Source organism: Notolabrus celidotus, chromosome 9 (assembly GCF_009762535.1).
Source record: "Notolabrus celidotus isolate fNotCel1 chromosome 9, fNotCel1.pri, whole genome shotgun sequence".
NCBI classification, from domain to species: domain Eukaryota; kingdom Metazoa; phylum Chordata; class Actinopteri; order Labriformes; family Labridae; genus Notolabrus; species Notolabrus celidotus.
In genome coordinates, this window is record NC_048280.1 from 22,077,629 (window position 1) to 22,097,836 (window position 20,208).

At 41.7% G+C, this 20,208-nt stretch overlaps 1 protein-coding gene across 1 annotated transcript in view; it reads left to right on the forward strand.

The window, feature by feature from the left end:
* The window catches only part of fam172a (family with sequence similarity 172 member A), a 167,661-nt gene that overhangs the window by 21,370 nt on the left and 126,083 nt on the right, over positions 1–20,208 (forward strand). Inside the window, 2 exon segments of the mRNA XM_034692266.1 lie at positions 12,290–12,355; positions 13,837–14,028. Coding sequence (XP_034548157.1) covers positions 12,290–12,355; positions 13,837–14,028 — 258 coding nt within the window.

Genomic DNA, 20,208 nt, shown 5'->3' on the forward strand with positions numbered 1-20,208 from the left:
CACACACACACACACACACACACACACACACACACACACACACACACACACACACACACACACACACACACACACACACACCAGTCAGAATATTATAATGAAGTAAAGCTAGCCAGATGGCTGAATTAGAAAACCGTCTCTCTCTCTCCTTTTTGTCTCTGTCTCTTCATTTCCCTCTCTCTTTCTCACTCTCACTCTCTCTCTGATTCTTATACTCTCTGCTGTCTCTCTGTTGTCTTTTTTCTCTTCCTGTCTCCCTCTGTTTCCTCATTATGGATGCTGGGTGTTGTTGTATCAGTGACCAGCTGGCCAGTGATGAAGCTCTGCTGAAGTGCCCTTGAGCAAAACACTGAGGAGAATGAAAAGAAGAAAAAAACTTTGATAACAATAAATTATTCCACATTACATTACATTACATTACATTATATTATATATGTCTACTATAAACTGAGTTTGTATGTTAGTTTTACCTCTACATTGTACACAATAACATTATCTGTGTACAGTTTGAGCATTTTTAACCTATGTATGGTTTGAAAGTTAAAAAATGTTTTAGAAAATTTCATTTGGATGCTACTATCCTTTAAATAATTACATTTATAAATGGATAAACAAATGAGCAAGCAGTTAGGAAAATAGCTAAGATAAAATTCTTAAATCTTAATATCTTTGGCGGATCTGCAAAAAGTATTTTTAATGGTTGCATACTTTAACAAACCTTAATTGATTTAGAGACTACCCCTAAGGTATGATCCATTGAGCTAAAACCACACTTTCATACCCCTATCCTAGCATAGCATGTTGGTGTACATCTAGGATTCAGCCTGACTGGATCTTCCTTGATAATTGCTAACATGTAAAACTTTTCCATCTGAGCTAACACCTAGCATAGTATGAACTGAAGGAGTGATCTTGTGCTCTTTTTGGTGTGATGTCACATGAAATTCGAAGGCTTTTTCATGCAGTTTTACTTTAGCTAAATTAACATTTTTGTGTTTTTGTTAGATGATAAAATTTCTAAACTGTTTCACACATTTGTTCCATTACATTTTTGTATTTTTCTCAAGCTAAAAAACAAAGAACTCTTTAGCTTTTCAGATAATTAACATTAACCTTTGTTTGGATAGTTAAGTTGTGAAGGTCTTATAATTAAAGCTATAAAATGGCACCGTCATGAGTTGCATCAAATGGGAAACCCAGGAGAGAGGCCTCCGTACTGTACTTAGTGGACCATTTTGTTTGGAATCTAATGGGATCTCTCTAAAGAGTGACTATAAATGACAGCTGTCCTGCCTGGAGTCACTGACTGCCATCACATCTTCAGTCCCAAAACACTTAAACATTGCTGCTACAGCTTCTGCTCAGAGCACATAAGAGGAAGCAGACACAGTCAGACAAAAATGGTTGCAGGGAGTGGGTGAGGTGGATTAGAGGTGATGAAAGAGAAGCGAATTGGACAGGGGGTTGGGGAGGTTGGAGGTGTGGGGGGGTGTTAGGGAAAAGGCAGGAGGGCTGGTAGTTACAGTGCTGGCATCTGTCACTACTGCAGGCACCCACGGTGTTGTACAGTACTTTACTTTGAATTAGACCTCTGCCGAGTTCTCAGTTAACACCTGAGGAGGTCATTATGATGCCATTAGGAGGAGGAGTGCAGGGAGGGCAGCGAGAGAAAAAGGGATATCTGTGCTGAGTGTAAACAGTCTGTCTGTCAGTCTGTGTCTGAGAACTTTCTCTTCCCCTGGAGAGCCCCTCACTCCTCTGACAGAGGAATGACAGAGACCTCATGGGAATGACGCCACTTTCTCTCTCCCTCTCTCTCTCCCTCTCTCTCTCTCTCTCTCTCTCTCTCTCTCTTTCTCTCTCTCTCTCTCTCTCTTTGTTTCCCACGTGGACTGACAGATCACAAATTCACAACAATAGGCTCTATTTTAAAACCACTTTCTGTTGCTGCACGAGGCTGACTTAAAATAAACAACCTTTCTATTGCCTCATGCTCTCTCTCATTTTCGCACTCTCTCTGTCTGAGTAGTCTTTGCTGCTGTTGCAGCCGTTGTTGTGCTGCATTGTTCGGGGGGGGATTTTCTTCTTTTCTTTTTCTTCATCTCCTCTATTCTCTGGAGAAGAAGAACTGCTTTCCTGGGTGCAGTCAGTGATACAGCAGGGGACAGCTCTTTCAGTTTCATTATATAAACAGCTTTGATGCCTCTTCTTGCTCTCTGGTTTCTATGGCTAAGTGGCTTTTGGAGGGGGCTCTGGACTACTAAGACAAGAGGTGTGTGTGCCTGAACATGAGTGTTTTTTGTGTATGTGCTGCTGCCTTGTGTATTTTTGTGCACATGGCTAACTGAGGAAGATAAGAATGGCTTTACAAGCTTGAATAAGTTTTGAGAATGTCTCCAATGACATTCTTTAAAGCCTGACAAGGCCCAAAGAAACAGCTCTGCAACTGTGACGGTGGATGCAGGCAGAGGCTTTTTGAATTAATTTTTTCCCACCTTAATTGACAGCATAGCTTACTGCATCTTGGTCTTATAGAACATGTAATCTATCTCTATAAAACGTACAATGACCCTGATAAACACAGGGTCATGTTTCATGAGGTCTCCGTGGGCTGGTTTCACCTCATTGCTTTCTCTTCCTCCCTTGTAATCACCTTGTTTTTTTTCTTAGCTGTTGACTCAACCTTTAACTTTCTTTCTTTTTCATACTTGCTTTACTTTTCCCTGGCTCCTTTCTTCATCTCCTCATCTTTCCACCTCTTTTTTCCTGTCCCACTCCCTCCCCATGCTTATTTTGTGCACCAAAGAAAGATCCTCTCCTTATCGCCTTAGGTGCGTCAGCCAAATCATGCATGATGGTTGCAATCAGTGCTAAAGCACACGCTCATGTACACACTAACTGATACACAACTTTCAGCCACAGTGGTCTTTAATAAGACTTTGGCTTGGTTTGTGATTGGAGCGATTGTTGTGGTGATGACCAGGGGGTTGCAAGCAAGTTGATGTCACAGCCCACCCACTTAAAGGACCCTTATCACGGCCATGTATTGTACTGTTTCCTCCACCCGTCCATCCTCTCAGCTGCTCTCTGCAGTGGGAGCTGGCACGGAACTCTGTCTTCTGGGGATTACCTCTCCTCCTCTCCCTTCTTGTCTTCCCTCTTTCCTCCCACTGAGCCCTCCTCTAAGTCCCTTCCTTCCTCCCTGATCCTGCTCTACTTGCTTCATCGCCACAGTGCTTCCTCTACACAAACAAAGCACAGACACAGTGGTGACCTCAGCCGCAGAAGGTCTATTTCAGACTCTCTCAAGATTGCTCTTACTGCCATGTAGAAGAACTCTCTGTTTGAGGTTACCTAAACACTTAGAAAGACGATTGGTTGATTGATTAATTGAACATTTGTAACTTAGCAAAAGCTTCAAAAGTCACAACTGTTATATAAACTGTCACTCTGTCATTGCTTTTACTGTCTTTTTTTTTGCGATCAATTGTTTTTTATTTCAAAGAGAAGGGCATGACATATTTCAAAGAAAATAGTACAACAGGTTGTAGGCATTTCTCTTTAAACTAGAACCCCCACCCCCCACATGGCAACAACCCCCTCCCTCTTATCCCAGCAAGATCTTCAACATTGTTACTTAAGTTGTAAATAGCAGTACAGTATGTAATACTCTAGTCTCCTCTGTGTTTAGTAGGTCAGGGTAAATACAATAAAATACAAACAATACATAAATAGATGAATAAATAAGTAAATGAACAAAAGGTCACACATAAGAACACATTTTTCATCCCAGTAGGTATTTAACCATTGCAGCCGCAGAGGTCCAGGTTTGGATTGTTTTCTGACCAGCCCCATGTATTTTTGCTACAGACAACTCCATGTGTATTATGCTCAAAAATGTTTGCAGCCACTGGGTACGCGTGAGTGTGTAAGGAGGCTTTCAGTGCAAGGCTTACATTTTTTTAGCTGCAGTCAACCCCGCTAATAGAATGCGGGTCTGAGTGGTGGACAGGCTCAGTGATGAGGTGTCGTAAGAAGCAGCGTTCAAGGCAGATATGGTACGTCCATATCCAACAAGTCTGATAAGGTGGATGACACTGATTTCCAAAAGGACGCCACATCAGGACACTCCCAGTACATGTGTAAGAAAGATCCCACATGGCCCAGAGAGCATAGATCACAAATAGGAGAATGTATGAGCTTCATGAAATATTGCCTTTTTGGTGTAAGGTACATTCTATGTATGAATTTGAAGTGTATAAGTTTATGATCAAGGTTTTTTGATGTTTTATCTAAATTGTCCCATACAGTTGACCAACATATTTCATCACTGGATAGACCAAGGTCTCTGGTCCACACTTGACGAACAGCCAGGGGACCACAACAGGGTTCTAGTATGAAAGAGTAAAGGGCAGAGACGAGGCCTCTTGACCTCACTCCCACATCCAACAACGTGTGTAATTTGTGGGTGGGAAGGGGAGTACCCCAGGGCACACCGTAAGCTCGCATCGCTGATCTGAGACGTAAATACAAGAAAAAGATGTACCTGGCAGATCATAAGTAGCTCGTAGATCATTAAATGCCCTCAGCTCTTTGTCATTGTAGATGTCAGATATAACATTGATTCCTATGTCGCTCCACTCCCTAAAAGAGAAAGGCACCCCTCCAGTGAGCAGAGAATAGTTATGAAATATAGGGCTTTGTACGTGCCACTTTAGCACAGAGCTGGTTATCCTCCCCACTGAGTGCCATACAGTCAAAAGGAATGACATTATAGGGCCCAGCTCATGTTTGGAGCGTTTAATGGAAAGCCCTGAGTGCATTAAATCTTGAAGTCGGTGAGGGGAGGCTAAATGTTCTTCTATAGGTCTCCATGATATTTGTGTCTGGGGATCGAGCCAATTCGACAATGGTCGCAACACATAAGACCAAGAGTAAAATTTGAAATTAGGGACAGCTAGACCTCCATTACGTTTATTGCGCTGGGGAGTAGTTAGCTTGATACGTGGTCTTCCTCCTCCCCAGATAAACTTTGATGTTAAGTTATGCATCTTGTCCCAATAGCCTTTAGGTGGGGAAAGGGGTATCATATTAGAGTAAAAGTTCACTCTAGGAAGGATGTCCATTTTAATAATTGACACGCGTGTTTGTAGAGAATCCGGAAGGCGCGTCGACCTTTCCAGATCTGCCTCCACCCGTTTCATTATACCTTGGAAATTTTTGCTAGAGATGGAAAACAAGGAGGGGTAGATATCCACACCCAAGTATTTGAAGGTCTTAACTACTGCTATGTGCGTTGGCAATGTGGCAGCGTCGAGGAGTGAATTGAGGGGCATCAGCGAAGATTTAGTCCAGTTAATTTTATAGCCTGAGAAAGCGCTGAATTCCTTAAACACCTCTAACACTATCGGGATACATATTGACGCGTTATTTATGTACAGCAGAATGTCGTCAGCGAATAGCGATATATGGTGTGAGGTGTTACAAAAGGATATGGGTGAGAGAGAGGGATGCTGCCTAATTGTCTGCGCGAGAGCTTCTAGGGAGAGAGCTAACAGAAGAGGAGAAAGAGGGCATCCCTGGCGGGAGCCTCTCAATACTGGAAAGGGTAATGAAATAATGTTACTTGAAATGACCATAGCTGAGGGGTTAGCATAGAGTACCTTAATCATCTTGATATAGTTAGTACCAAGACCAAAAGCTTCCAAGGCCAGCCAGAGATAATTCCACTCAAGTCTGTCAAAGGCTTTTTCTGCGTCCAAAGATAGAACAGCACATGGAGATTCAATATCTTTAGAAAAATGTAGCACATGAAGGAGTCTGCGCATGTTATCCGCTGCCTGGCGCATTTTTATAAACCCAGTTTGATCATGATGTACTAATTTAGTCATGTGCATTTCTATCCGTGAGGCCAAGACTTTAGCATATATTTTAATTTCAGAATTCAGAAGTGACAGGGGTCTGTAATTGCCACAAAGGGAGGGATCCTTATTTGGTTTAGGGAGGATGGTAAGGATAGCAGAGTTAGCGGCTCGTTCAAATGAGCCCTTGTCCACCGCTGTGAAGATCATATCTAGCATGAATTGACCTAACCCCTTCCAGAAAAATAAATAAAACTCAGGGGGTATTCCATCCCACCCTGGTGATTTCCCCCCTTTCATCCTCCGGATGGCCTCCTCCAGCTCCCCAAGTGAAATGGGCTTCTGTAGGTCATCTGCTTCCTCTTGACTTAAGGTTGGAAGATTTGCCTTCTGTATAAAATTAAAATAAAATTGTCTTTGTCTAAATTGACTTCAGAGGTGTAGATGTTAGAATAAAAATTGCAAAACTCTTTGTTAATAGCTTTTGGTTCTGTTAAAATGGTCTGAGATGACCCAGAACGAATGGCTGTTATGTTGGTAAATTTCTTGCTTTGTTTAAGTCTGAGCGACAGAAGGTGACTCGGCCTCGGGCCGTGGAAGTAGTAAGTTCTTCTGGTTTTGTGGATTAAAAATTCAGCTCTTTGTCTGAGCAGAGAATTGAGCTCGATTTTTGTTACTTCAATAATTTTTTTCCTGGCTTCAGAGAGAGAGAGTTGCTGTTGATGTTCCAGGGAAGTAAGTTTGCTTTCGAGTTCATCTATTTGGCCAGTCGAGACTTACTAAGATGTGAAGCGAAAGATATCGAGGCATTCCTGATACATCCTTTAAGAGCGTACCAAAATATACGAGAGTCGTCCACGGAACCAGCATTCTCAGTCACAAATCTGCTCAGCTCTGTCCTAAAGAAGGCACAGTACTCTTCGTTTTTAAGTAGGGTTGTGTTAAAACGCCAGCAACCTGCTTTGGTCGGTGTGTTCAGTAAGGTAAGTTTAACTAATACAATGCTGTGGTCAGATAATGGAGTGGGAGAAAGCACTGCATTATGAATTTCAGAAATTGAGCTGGAAGTTAAGATATAGTCAATCCGGGAGTATGTCTTGTGTCTACCAGAATAGAAACTGTATTGCTTAACTGTAAGGTTAATAACGCGAAATACATCAATTAAGCTGAATTCAGATATAAATTTAGACAAAGAGGCTGATATAGAGTCTTGAGAATGAGAACAGTGTCCCACAGAGCCTGAGCGGTCTAAAACCGGGTCCACAACCGCATTCATATCCGTATAATTATAGAGAAATCATGCATCTCCGTCAGAATCTCAGATAGTGCGGTGAAGAATAAGGGTTCGAATTGGTTAGGGGCATACACTGATAGGAACGCTAACTTACGACCAGCAATTATGGACTTTATATAAGAGATACGGCCATCTTCACTGCCAAATTGATAAAGTATGGTTATGGTTAGAGAGCGCTTCAGAACGATGAGAGAGCCACGGGTTTTAGAATCAATAGAGGCCGAAGCTGCCACATAGTATTGTCTATTAGCGAATCGCTGTACGTCAGATGTTTTGAGATGGGACTCTTGGATAAATGCAATGTCAATATGGTTTCTACGAAGTAAATCCAAGCAAGCTGCACGTTTAACTGGTCCATTCAATCCGTTTGTGTTCCAACTAGCTAACTGTAAGGTTGTCATGAAACTGATGTAAGGCTAAAATGGGCTGAGCAATGTGCAGAGTGTTAAGTCGTATACACACATTCAGATAAAATGTTGACTGTATCACAATAAAGGTAAGAAGATCTCATCCCACCCTGATCCCTGTCGCCAATAACCCCTAAACTCACCTCAAGAAACAGGAGAGTTAACAAACAAGAAAACGCAAAACGCATCAAAAGAAAAGAAAAGATAACTTCCCCAAAAAGCATCAGGCCGTCATCAGATGACTCGTGGTCAGGATCAGGAGCTCTGGCGGACTTTCTTTGTTTCGGCATCATACAGAGTGGATGTTGTAAATGTCACAACACACTCGGAAACGGAGGTTAAATTAAATTAGAGGTAGTTTTTAAGTGAAATGGGGGAAGTAGGAGCGGGAGCGAAAACGCTAAGCCACCATCTTTCCTGCAGGTCACGTGACTCCTCGCTTTTACTGTCTTGAGGTAAAAAAAGTGCTGTCTTTCAATTTGACTGCCACTTTTTGTATATAATCTAAGAACACATTGACATTTCAGATTCTGTTGCACTCCTATCCGTCATCCTGAAAGTCATATTTGTCGCATATGAGAAGGTTTTGAATGCTTGTTTACTGTCATGAAACCTATTAATTTAAATTGATTAAGGTTTGCTTTAATGTCTCTTTTATCGTGTTTTTTGTGTCTTCACGTTACTGCTGTAACCTCCCCTCATGCTTCTCCAATTGTCTGTCGTCGACAGCCACTCTGTTGCTTCCTGCAGGCATTTCATTAAAGCCCTAATAACACATTGGTAATTAGGTGACAAAGAGGCTTTTCTTATTGTACTGATCAGCTACAGAGACAGTCCTTAGAGGCCCTCGCAGAAGGAGGTTAGCTGTACGTGTGTATTTTTGTTGGTTGGTGGTATGGCAGTCGTATGCCTCTGCTTTGAGTCTATCAAATTTTCTTTTAGTCAGTGGAATACTTTGACTTCCTCTTATTCATTTTTATTTTCAGTCCTGTTTATGTTTAGCAGAAAGTTGACCTGGTGGCATCTTACAGTATAAACAAAAGCACACAAATGACCTCACTACCTTTATATAAGCAGAAATATTAGATCTGTATCCTTGGTCTGCTATTTCTGTGCATCATTAGAAATACATGCACAGCGAGTAACTCTTGCATACATTCCCCATTTCTCTCGTTTCGCTCCTCTTTCCATATCAGAAGGTTTTCGAGCCACCTGAGGCACTGAACAAATAACGTAGTGCAAATGAAATTTCCTGTGAGGCTTATTGATGTCATTAAACACTAGCATACTGAGGCTGGGAATCATTTTAGTCTTCATCAGCCCGGCTGACATTTTAGTGAATTAGCTGTTGGAGGTTTGGAGGGTTGAGCTGAGGTGGGGATGTTTTAGCTTCTCTTGCTTTTTCCCCTCCTTCTCTGGGTCAAAACCTGGAATCGATTGTCTCATTTGACCGTCTGCTGGCCTTTGATTGGCTGTCATGGGCCAATATGTGTCTGGTGTGTAATGTTATTCTTGCATGTTGTCCTAGTAAATCAAGTTAGCTTTGATTTTCTTTTGGCAGAATAGAGCATGATAAAATTATGAATAGCAACTGCGTTGAAAACAGTATGCTAAGATGCATTCAGCCATTGCTTCTCCTTTCTTTTCTGTGTGAAAATGAAGATCAGGGCTATTTCAGAAGTGTTTTAAGTTTGGAACATGTATTTATGGGATCTATATAGTTTCATTGTCTGTGGTTGACATTTTAGAACTTTGACCAAAGATAATATTTTGTTTTGTGCGTGCCAAAAAATACAAAAGCTAAGAAGATCACGGCCCAAAAGAATCCCTTCCATTTTTTCAAGCTTTTGCTACTAATCCTTAACATTTATTTGTCTAGTTCTGCTGTGGGGGCAGAAACATTTTCTCTGCTCCAAGAAATGCTACCATGTCAGTTTGACTGAGTTCAGTGTTCTTGCTCTTACACTGTGTTCCAAATTATTATGCAAGTTGCATTTTTGTGAATATTTTAAAAACTATGTCAACAGTTGTTTTCAAATATGTCAAGAAGCCAGATAGTGAATATATTTCTTCAACTGTGTGGTTAAAATTATGCTTTTCGGCTGTATTTTTAAATAAATGCAGAATCTGCAGAAATGAGTGTGCCAATTTATTGTGCAAGTTGGTGATAAGAGCATATAACTTGTGAAAATTAAAAACTAGGCACCATTTTAAATGTTCTATTTATTGAAAATAATATTTACTACAACTGTATTCAAACTTCAACAAAAACAACCGTTTTCTTTACATTTGTATACAAAATGAAACTGTTAAAGTCTTTAAAACATTTCAAATCTAAAGTGTTTCTTAATGTCCAATATAACCTCCTTTTCTTTCAGTGAGGGTCAGAGGTCACTGGTTAACTGATTTAGTTATGTTTCTGATGACTTCTCTTGTATGGCTTTCCAAAGAGGCTCTTTTGAGCTGTATTTCTTGCCATCACTGTGAATTATGTTATTTATTATTGACAAAAGTTCTCAGTCGGGTTGAAATCAGGTGAACAGGCAGGCCAGTTCCATGCTTGTAACAAGAGTGCACATGAAATTGGTCAAATGGAATAAAAATGTTGCGTCACGTCCAAGTGGCAACCTCTGGCCACGAGAATTGAAGCCAACGTGGAAGTGTTAAAAACTGCAGTAGGGTTGTTAAAAACGACCCTACTTAAGACCCTTTTGTGACTACCTGGATATACCCACGGCTGTTAGAGGCTTATATTTTCTAGCTCTTTCCCACTCTGGTCAGAACTGAAGAATCCGATCGGAGGAGAGGTGAAACGTCTTCAAGAATTTCTATCAGTCCAGTTGCCTTACCGATCAAGCTTTGGATTAAAAACTGCAGTTTCTCAAGTGTCCGCATGAGGCTGGCTCCAGAAATTCAAATTCAAAAAAGCCTGCCTTTACAGCAGAAACAAAAATGTTTAAAGCCTGGTACAAAAACAAGAGTCTGGATAGCTCATTTCTCTGTCGGCTCACATTGTATGTGGTATCAATTTTTTCAAAACGTAGCAAATTCGAAGATATTAAGATTACAAGTTTTTCATTATGAGAGGCACAGCTGACTTGACTGACAGGCGGGAACACTAGCTGTTGCTAGCTAGGAGCTAGGAGGCTCAAAGCCAGCCTCTCAGCTCGACAGCAGTTAGGTTGAGTCCAGCATTTCCAACATGGCTCCCGCCAATGATATGCTTCAAAGCAGCGCTTCATAATCACATGGGTGACAACCATAGACTGTGTAAAATATGGGCGTAGTATCCGTGACGTCACCCATCTGTTTCTGAAGCGCTGTTTTGAGACCAATCGTCGGCGGCAGCCATATTGCTTCTGTCGAGCCAGTGTGACGTAAAGAGGGGGAGTTTGAGCCTCCTAGCCAACAGCTACAGTGTTCCCGCCTGCCAATCAAGTCAGCTGTGCCTCTCATTGAAAGACTTGTAATCTCAATATCTCCGAAATTGCCTTGTTAGAAAAAAATTCACCCCCCTCACAGTGAGATCCCATCTAGAAATTAGCTATCCAGACTACACTCGTCTTTTGTACCAGGCTGTAAACATGTTTACTTCTGCTGTAAAGATCGGCTTTTCCCATTCATGTGTATGTGACTTCCGGTACTTCTGGAGCCAGCCTCAAGCGGATCCTCGATGAACTGCAGCTTTTAGCACTTCCGCTTTTAGCACTTCCGAGGTTGCCGCTCGGTGACAACACGGATACTACGTCCATTATTTATAGTCCATGGTCACGTCATGTCACATTGTGTCGCTCAGCCCTGGATCAATTGTGAGTAGCCAGCACACTCCAAATAGAAAACAGTGTAATCTAGCTGATTTCGTCCCTAACTCTTGCTCATGTTGCATGTTGTTAGGGCATGGTGTCAGGCGGCTGCTTCAAGTGAGACTTCACAGCAGAGAATAAAAGTACATTGACACTCACTGTAGTCCATCTGCCCATCATTATATTGTCATCACATGTGCAGAAGAGAGTTTCTGTCATAACAGCAGCATTAGCTTGAACTCAGCTAACTGCCAGAGGTCATGTGCTTTGTTGTGTGCGTTACCAGAATTCCTCTGTCTTTCTCTCACAACTGATCAAAAATCTAAATCATCCCACCAAGTGCTTCCCTCTGTTCTCAGCTGAGCAGGACGTGAAGAAAAAGAAAAGACGTCAGGAAAAAAATTGAGGAAAATGGAAAAGAAAGTTGTTAATGTCACTGAACCATGAAAGGCTTGGCCCCGGGTTGGAATGATTCGGTATACAAGGTTCTTTAGTGCAGTGGCTCCGGGGATAAACATAACTTACATCAGCCCTTCGCTTGTACAGGAGATTTCCTCTCCTGGCACTTACAACCTCAACACTCCAACTGCACTGTGATTCACACACACAAACACCACACACACAAACACCACACACACACTGTACACAGAACGATCAAGACCCTTTCAAGTAGCTCATGCGCACACACACACACATACGCACACACACACCAGAGGGCAAACAAGGCTTTTGAATAGTATTTTTCATTCTGTTTGTAAGCATCACAGTGGGTGCTGTTCCTTGTTCACACATACAAACCAAGTTTAGTCTTTTGTTGGATGGATTTGTATCAACAGGAATGCATAAATATTTTTTGTATTAGATTGTATTATCAATGTGATGTTTGACTGTGTGTATGTGCTCTGTGTCTTTTTTTCTCTTCAGATCATCACTCAGTATGTTTACGAGCTGTTGGAGAAAAAGTGCAACATGATAAAAAAAATCCTGCCAGTAAGTACCCTGAGTGAAAGGAGGCATTTTTCTGGTTCATAATGCCCTTGAAGATTAAAGCAAGTATTAAAAAATGAAAATTGACATAAATTCTTAGGCTTCATAGTGTGATTATGATATTGAGTGTCCTGTTTAAAAAAATAAAGAAAAGGGGATTGTGGAGAGTCAGCTCTGCTTATTCTCCACCAGTCTTTGTCTTCTATCTCAGTCAGTCTCTCTTTCACTCCCTCTCTTTCTTTTACCCACATCCTTTGTGCAAAAGTGTCTCCTCAACAAATTAACTGTATTGTGACGTGTCATTTCAAAGGCGCAGAGGCACAGCATGCTGATGCTTAATCTGTTTTGCATTCATTTGCGCTGAAGGGGACTTTCTCCTGCGCCATCATGGAGTTATTCTTTGCCCAGCTCATCCCGGCTCAGAGCACACACTTGATCCCTTTTATTTGTGCTTGGAAGCATGTTTGTCTTTTTTGCCCCCCTTTACCCCTCCATCCCTGCGCTTTTTTCCTCTTTATAAAAGTTGTGATCATTTTTCAGACTGCGTTTATAGGGATGTTAGGCAGCGCTGGTGTTTAGGAGCAGAGCAGAGTTAGCTCCAGCGCTAACAGTGTCCATAAATCACCTAGCCAGGGACTCAGCGCCTTTCATTAGCCCCCATACACTTTTACTGGTTTATCTGCGTGGCCTATTTATCTCATTATTCCTCTGGAAAATTGCTCTGTTCTGCTTTTCTGCTGCCCACCCGCCTGCATGTATACGACGTGCGCAAGTATGTGTGTGTATTTGTGTGTTAGTGGTGGGTCTGTCCACCTGCGTGGCATTGAACTTGTGACCGCAGATTTTAAGAAGATTAACCACAGCCAAGTATAGGGAGAGGGAATGAGGGAGCACAAGAGAATAAAGGGTGAGATTTTCTCCCCCACTCGGCTCTCTTTGTCTGCTTGGATTAAGTTCTTGCAGCTGCCACCCATGGCTTTTATGGACAATGTTTGTCTCCTTAGAGATTCTTCCAGCCATACTTGGGAGGGATGCAAAGACGCATTGGGATGTGGACAGAGCGCATGCACACGCACAAATCTCTCAGCCTGTATTACTCTTTGTCTTAGTTTTAATCACATAAAGGCTGTTTTCTAATCATTATTATTGATGATTAGTGTACTGATGCATATGAGCTTTCCAATTACCAAGGCCACAGAGGAGAATTCTGTTTCTCCTTAAACTTATGCATGTTACATAAACAGCTTTCAAACATTTTCTTCATAACAATTATCAAGAAATCTATTGAAGCAGAGGAAATCAAACATTACTTAAAAAAACAAACATTTTCATCATATTTTCTATTTGCTGCTGTTGCACTGAAAGAGGAGAAAAGTTTAATGTCCCAAAGTAAATAAGATCTGATTCAAAACTTGCTCAGCAGTTTTAACACTTGAAGAAAGTTAAGAAACTTAAGATTTCCTCTTGTTTCTCTGAATGTTTAGGAAGATGCCACAGAAGACGAACCCACAAGTTTTATCTACCTGAGCCCAGATGCCTTGTCCAACCCGTCCAAGTTGCTGGTGCTGATCCAGGGCAGCGGTGTAGTGCGAGCCGGTCAGTGGGCCCGCAGACTCATCATCAACCAGGACTTGGACTCAGGGACACAGATCCCCTTCATCACCAGAGCCATGGAGGTAGGCGGCACAACAAAAGAATTTCAAGCTACCTTTAGATATTGAACTGATCTTCTGATCTTTGATCTAAATGTTTTGCTTTTTATGTTTTTTTTAGAGGGAGGGTTTAGATGAGTGCACTGAGGACAATACATTCAGTTTACATTCTCTGTGCCTTTTTTTCTGTGTTTTCCCTCCCCCTTTTTGCTTGTGTTTTTTTGTATTCTTATACATTTTTCCATGAGACCTATTTTTGCTATGTAGAGTTATGTGGGTCTCTATATTTTTCACTTTTTCATATGGATGTTGTTTCTTCTTGAGACGCATCTTAGGTATGAAGTTTTAAGTGTCTCATTCAGTGTGCTCATACTTTGGCCTTTGGTACCACTATTACCACAGTGGATAGCCCCATGGGACGTTGGTGTGACAAGTGTACCACACACTGTTTATGCAGAGTGCAGGATTTAATATTTAGGGCTGTGGAAGGCGCTCTGGCACAGTGAGAAGGAGAGTGTTGTGGTGTTTTGTTTTGTTTTCTTGTATTTGACTGGAGGTTTGAATGTGATTGTGGATAATTTGTAGTTGCTGTGTGCTCTCATAGCTTACACTCTGGGTGTAGTGCGTGGACCAAATTCAGTTTAACTTCATCATACAATTTACACAAGAGAGGAGTGGGTAGAAAACTTCATCCAGAGGTCACATGAGAAATTATATGATGCTGAACATTTCTGTGCTCCACAGCATCACATAAACAGATTTATGTATGAAAATCTGATTATTATTTTATTTATTTACAGGTGTGATTATAGTCTCATGTTGCAGATACTTAAACTCTACAGTCCTCAAACTAGTACTGAAGCGTTTTTTGTCTTGTCATTAAAATAAAGCATAAAACTCAGCATGATCATAGTTACAAAATGAAGCATATACATCTTTATGATTCATGACTCACTTCTGTTTATTTACAGTTACTGAGCTGAGAGAGAAGATGAGATAATGTATTGTAAAATCTAGATTAGTTTTTTTTTCCGACAGCATGATCGCACACAAGTGTATACATCTGTGTGTCAGCAAGCAAACGGTGGCCCTGCTTGTCTTATTATTTTCATCGCCATCCCTGTGTTCATTTGTCAGCCCGGCAGACACTACCTGCGTAATTTCATCACCCCGCTGTTCAAATTGACTTAGGGGAGATTCCTCTCTCCCTCTCACTCCCTCGTTTGGCCCATCTGAATGCTGTAAAGACTTTCACTGCTGCGTAAAGCCCTCTCCTGCAGTGTACAACAACAGGAGAGGTTTGGGTTGTGTGTGCGTGTGTGTCCATGTGTGAGCTGACGATATGGCTTCCCTGAGACTTTGAATTGCAGTCGCCCTGGCTGGTATTTCAGCTGGAGAAGGCAGGCTTGTGCTGCAGAAAGCCAAAGTGACAGCTTCGATATAGAGAACACGGTGTGTGTAGTGGGAGTGTTGCTCATTCATCATAGTAAACAAGAAATCGTGTTCTCACACCCTGACAAATCATCATCCAGGCATTTACCGCACACAGGCTGTATACTCTGTGTGTGCTGTGGAAAGACGGGCAGAGACATTTACAGTCAATTCATGCCTGCTGTCTGCATCTATTACAGGAATGTTTGAGGTTTATTATGTCATACCATGAAATTTGTGAGGATGTATTTCTAAGTGCTTAACAGGAGTTATTGCTGTTGTACAATTGGAAGCAAGAAGACGAGTGACTGAATCTGGGCTGATGTTTTAGGTAAATAGTAAGGCATTTCATTCCTTAATTTATAAGCTTTAGCTTGAATAAATAATGCAAAAATGAATGACAGCTCAGAAAGATGCTAGCTCTGTGGGACGGCAAGTAAAGTCAGCAAAATACACCATCAGCAGCAATAAGCGGTATTTAGAGAAGGCAATTTTGTGATGAGAACATCTCAAGGACAGCCAATTAGCTAATATTACTGAGTAACAATCTCCACACTGCAATGTGGTATTGGTTGGCAAGAGTTTTCAGATTTCCTCTCAACCCAGCAGCCAACAGTCTTTTTTTTTTATGATTAACAGATCCATTTTAAGTAGATAGGAAAAAGCTAATCAGAATCATCAGCACAAATTTGAAAACCAGATACTCACTTCTTAGGATGAGGATCAAAACCTGGTTCTGTAAAGGGCCTGCTTTCTTCTTTTTCAGAATATGAGAATCAATAATGTTTGAGCTTATCAATACTGCTATCAAAGGTCAGGAGTTCTAGATGGCATTATACCTTGAGTCAAGTCAAAATCCAAGTCACATCACTGTTTCACAAACACATGATGATTGTCTAAATAACTTTGAGAATAAAATTGGATTGCCATCCTCCTCTCAAACAGATGTGGAAAGCAAACCTAAACTTTGCAGCAGTTGATCGAAAATATACATACAATGTTAAAATTCAAAGTGACATGATACAAAGTTAGTTAAGTAAGACGATCTTTGCACTTCAGTGATTTATTACCAAGCTGCAATCTTCGGTCTAAAGACATGAGTCCAATGCGGAATTCCTAAAACTGCAGATCATTGAGGATCCGCTTGAGGCTGGCTCCGGAAGTACCGGAAACCACATACACACCAATTCGAAAAAGCCGATCTTTACAGCAGAAATAAACATGTTTACAGCCTGGTACAAAAGACGAGTGTAGTCTGGATAGCTAATTTCTCGATCGGCACACGCTGTAGGGGGGTGAATTTTTTCTAACGCAGCAATTGTCAAGATATTGAGATCACGAGTCTTCCAATGAGAGGCACAGCTGACTTGATTGACAGGCGGGAACACTGTAGCTGTTGGCTAGGAGGCTGAAAGCCCGCCTCTTTACTTCACAATCGCTCAACAGCAGCAATATGGCTGCCACTGCCGATTGGCCTCAAAACAGCGCTTCAGAAACAGATGGGTGACGTCACGGATACTTCGTGCATATTTTATTCACTCTATGTTTATTACCCATCTCCAAAAATGTGTTTGAAAGTGACAGTAGGTAGCAGATGAGTATCAATAGTGGCAGTGAAAGACTCAGATCATTGAGGGGTCTTGATGATTAATTCAATATCAGTGAAATGACCAATCCTCATGCCTACTCACTTCTGAAGCTATTAAAGTTATTCAACTCTGCTTTTCAGGGCTTTCTGAGAGTTGGTTCCGTGACTAAACAGTGATATAAAACATAAAAATGAGACAAAGTGCTGACATGTATTCAATAATAAACACTAACACATCAATTTTTTTAGTAGGCATACTTTTTGGCTTGAGTATGAGGTTTTTGAGTCTGGCAGTGTGTCAGTTACTCAATATATTTGATTTACAAGTTTTGTTTAGCGTTGTGTGGGGTGTAAAGTGAACATTCTGGGTATACTCTTTAAAATGTTTAAATTAGGCTCTCTTTTCCCAAAAATATTTTCTGGCTAGAATCTGTTGCCTCTAGTGCAACTCGTGTGAAGTTCCTCATGGGAAGTTGATTGGAAATTCAAAGCCTGCAGCAAAGGGTCAAATGGAGTGCGTTCGCCAAACATGGGAGGAAGCAAAACATGAGCGAGCACACATACACACACAGATTACACAGTTAATTTAACTCAGTATGACTGTAATGTGTGTACATTTCTTGTGTGTGCATGTAGTGCAATTCTACTGTGAGTATGGGCCTGCACATAGTATCTGTGTCACAGCATCACTCTGAGATCCTTAGCCATGTTCTGTGGAACTTTGAGTCAGCTTTTCCTCTCTTAGGTCTTGGAAAATAGCTGATTGTGCTTGTTAATCAGGCTCCTCACACACACACACACACACACACACACACACACACACACACACACACACACACACACACACACACACACACACACACACACACACACACACACTAACACACACACACACACAGGGTGAAACTTTGGGCACCCCGTTCTTACTAACAACCCTTCACCTCTCATATCCAGCAGACTTTGTCTACAGATATATGATGTATCCCTATCTTTGTCATGCTGCTATACAATGATGTAAAGTATTTGAGCTGGGAGCATATATGCGTTGAAGTTAAATATTTGACATGCACACAAAGATATAGCCCCAAATGCATCACACAATTCATAAAGTATGCTTGTAGAATTTGGCGAAGGTGAAGGTGATTTTTTGTGCTGTGTTTGCAGGTCCTCCACTGCCGTCTTTATGTGCATGTGTGTTCATAGAAGTAGTGCTACTCCTATAGCTTAGTGGTAGAATGACAGGTGAGCGGAGGGTGCTCCTCCAAGATCCAGCGATTGAGGGGAAAAGAGGTTGGAGAGAGGAAGAGGGATGCAGAAAGTTAGACGAGTTATGATTGGTTGGAAGAGGACTGAGTGGGGAAAAAGAAGAGGGATACAGAGAGGATTGAAGCAGGAAGAAGAAATGAGAGGAGGATGAGGGAGTGACTGCAAATGGGGAGGGACTGGCAGAGGAGAGACGGGAGTGGAGTGGGAGAGAGAGTAGGCAGAAGGCAGGCATCTGACAGCTCCACTACTGGGAGAGGGCCTCTTAATGACAGCTTATTCCTTCATGATTTCAATTCCTGACAGTCGACAGGTCTGCTTGTTGCATCATGGCAGCTGTATCATTACCTTCTGGCCCTGTCACTGCTCTGCATCCTGAGACTGAGATGGTGGAGATGGAGGGCGGGGGAGATGTGGGGTTTGGGGGGGGGAGGGGGAAGGGGGAGAGTAGGGGGTTACAGTCAGAAAAAAAATTGGCAAGATTGAATATTGAAAGGTGGGATTATTAGTTTTGGTTGCAGCTGGAGTGAAGACTAGGACTTGTGAAAGTTTGTGAACTTGTGAATGCTGTGGTGAGGCCTTTGTTTTCTGTGTCACACACTTGGGCCATGATACAACAGGAAAAACTTTTTTCTTTTACTTTTACATACTCTTAAACTTCTTCTGCAGTACCACAGTTTTGTAGATGGTGTTAGTTATAGGTTGCTGTTAAAAATGCTCTCTTTGACAATGTATCTTGGGTTATTAGTGTATATTTTCCAGATAGTCTATAGCTATTTTTGACTATTTTAAATTGTTTCAAATTTCTGTGTATTTTGTCTCTCTTCTATACACAAATAAATGCATCCACAATATCAGTCCCGACAACTTTCCAACTTGTTAACTGTACATACACACAACCACACTCAAACCACAAAGATTACACACGGTCCTCAAGAACCACTTAATTTAATATGGACATTGTAAAAACACATATGTTCCCCCCGTAATGCCTCCCCACTTTTTACCATCCCTCTTAATGGTGAGTCAGTCAGGCCTGACACTGGAGGCCCACTGAAATGAATAAGGGGGTTTGGTGTTTATAAAAGTGTGTCAGATCCTTAGGGTTTGTTTTTCTGAGGCTGAAAGGGGGAAACAAAACAGACAAACTCAAACACAGAAATTAAAATTAATTTTTGTAATGCTGCTCACCTTTCTTTTTTGTCCTTTTTGACATCAGCTGCACACTCCTGCCTGCGTTGTGTCATGACCCTGTTAGGTGTGAAGATCTCTCTCTCTTTCTTCTCCCTGTCTCTCCAATCACCACTCTTCCTCCTCCACATTTCTCATTAGTTCCTCTAATCCCCCCCCTCAAGCAGTGAGTTAACCTGTTTGTATGTGTCTGTGTGGTGTGTGAACTTGTGTGTGTGTGTAGCCCAGTGATAACATAGTATGTACTGTGTTTCTACAGCCTATCTCGGGGCATCAGGTGGTCACAGAGACCAGACTGGTATCATTCAACCCAGCCAGCCAGGTTTAGCCAGAGGACAGTTTGTGTGTGTGGTTTTGTATATGTGTGTGTAAGGGTCAAATCATGCACCGCCCTACCATGGCCTTGTAATAGTTTCCCTGCAAGCAACTCACACACACACACAGGTATATGCTCATCTCCAGGTGGGAAGGTCCCAGCGCATCCTGCAGCTCAGATCAATGCACTTGACACCTTCAAAGGCGGGTGTGGGGCCTGGACTTGCTCTGGGGTTAAACCTCTTTTAAATAGCATCCCGCGGGAAGGCAGCTGTCAATAACGCACCATAATTACCGGGGCCAGGCCCGCCAAGGGCTCGGCTGCGCAGGCCAAATTAAAAATTGATCAGAGGGAGAGAAAACATTATTTTGTGGTGGTATTCCCTGTCCTAACAGCACACTGCTGCCGTATGTGG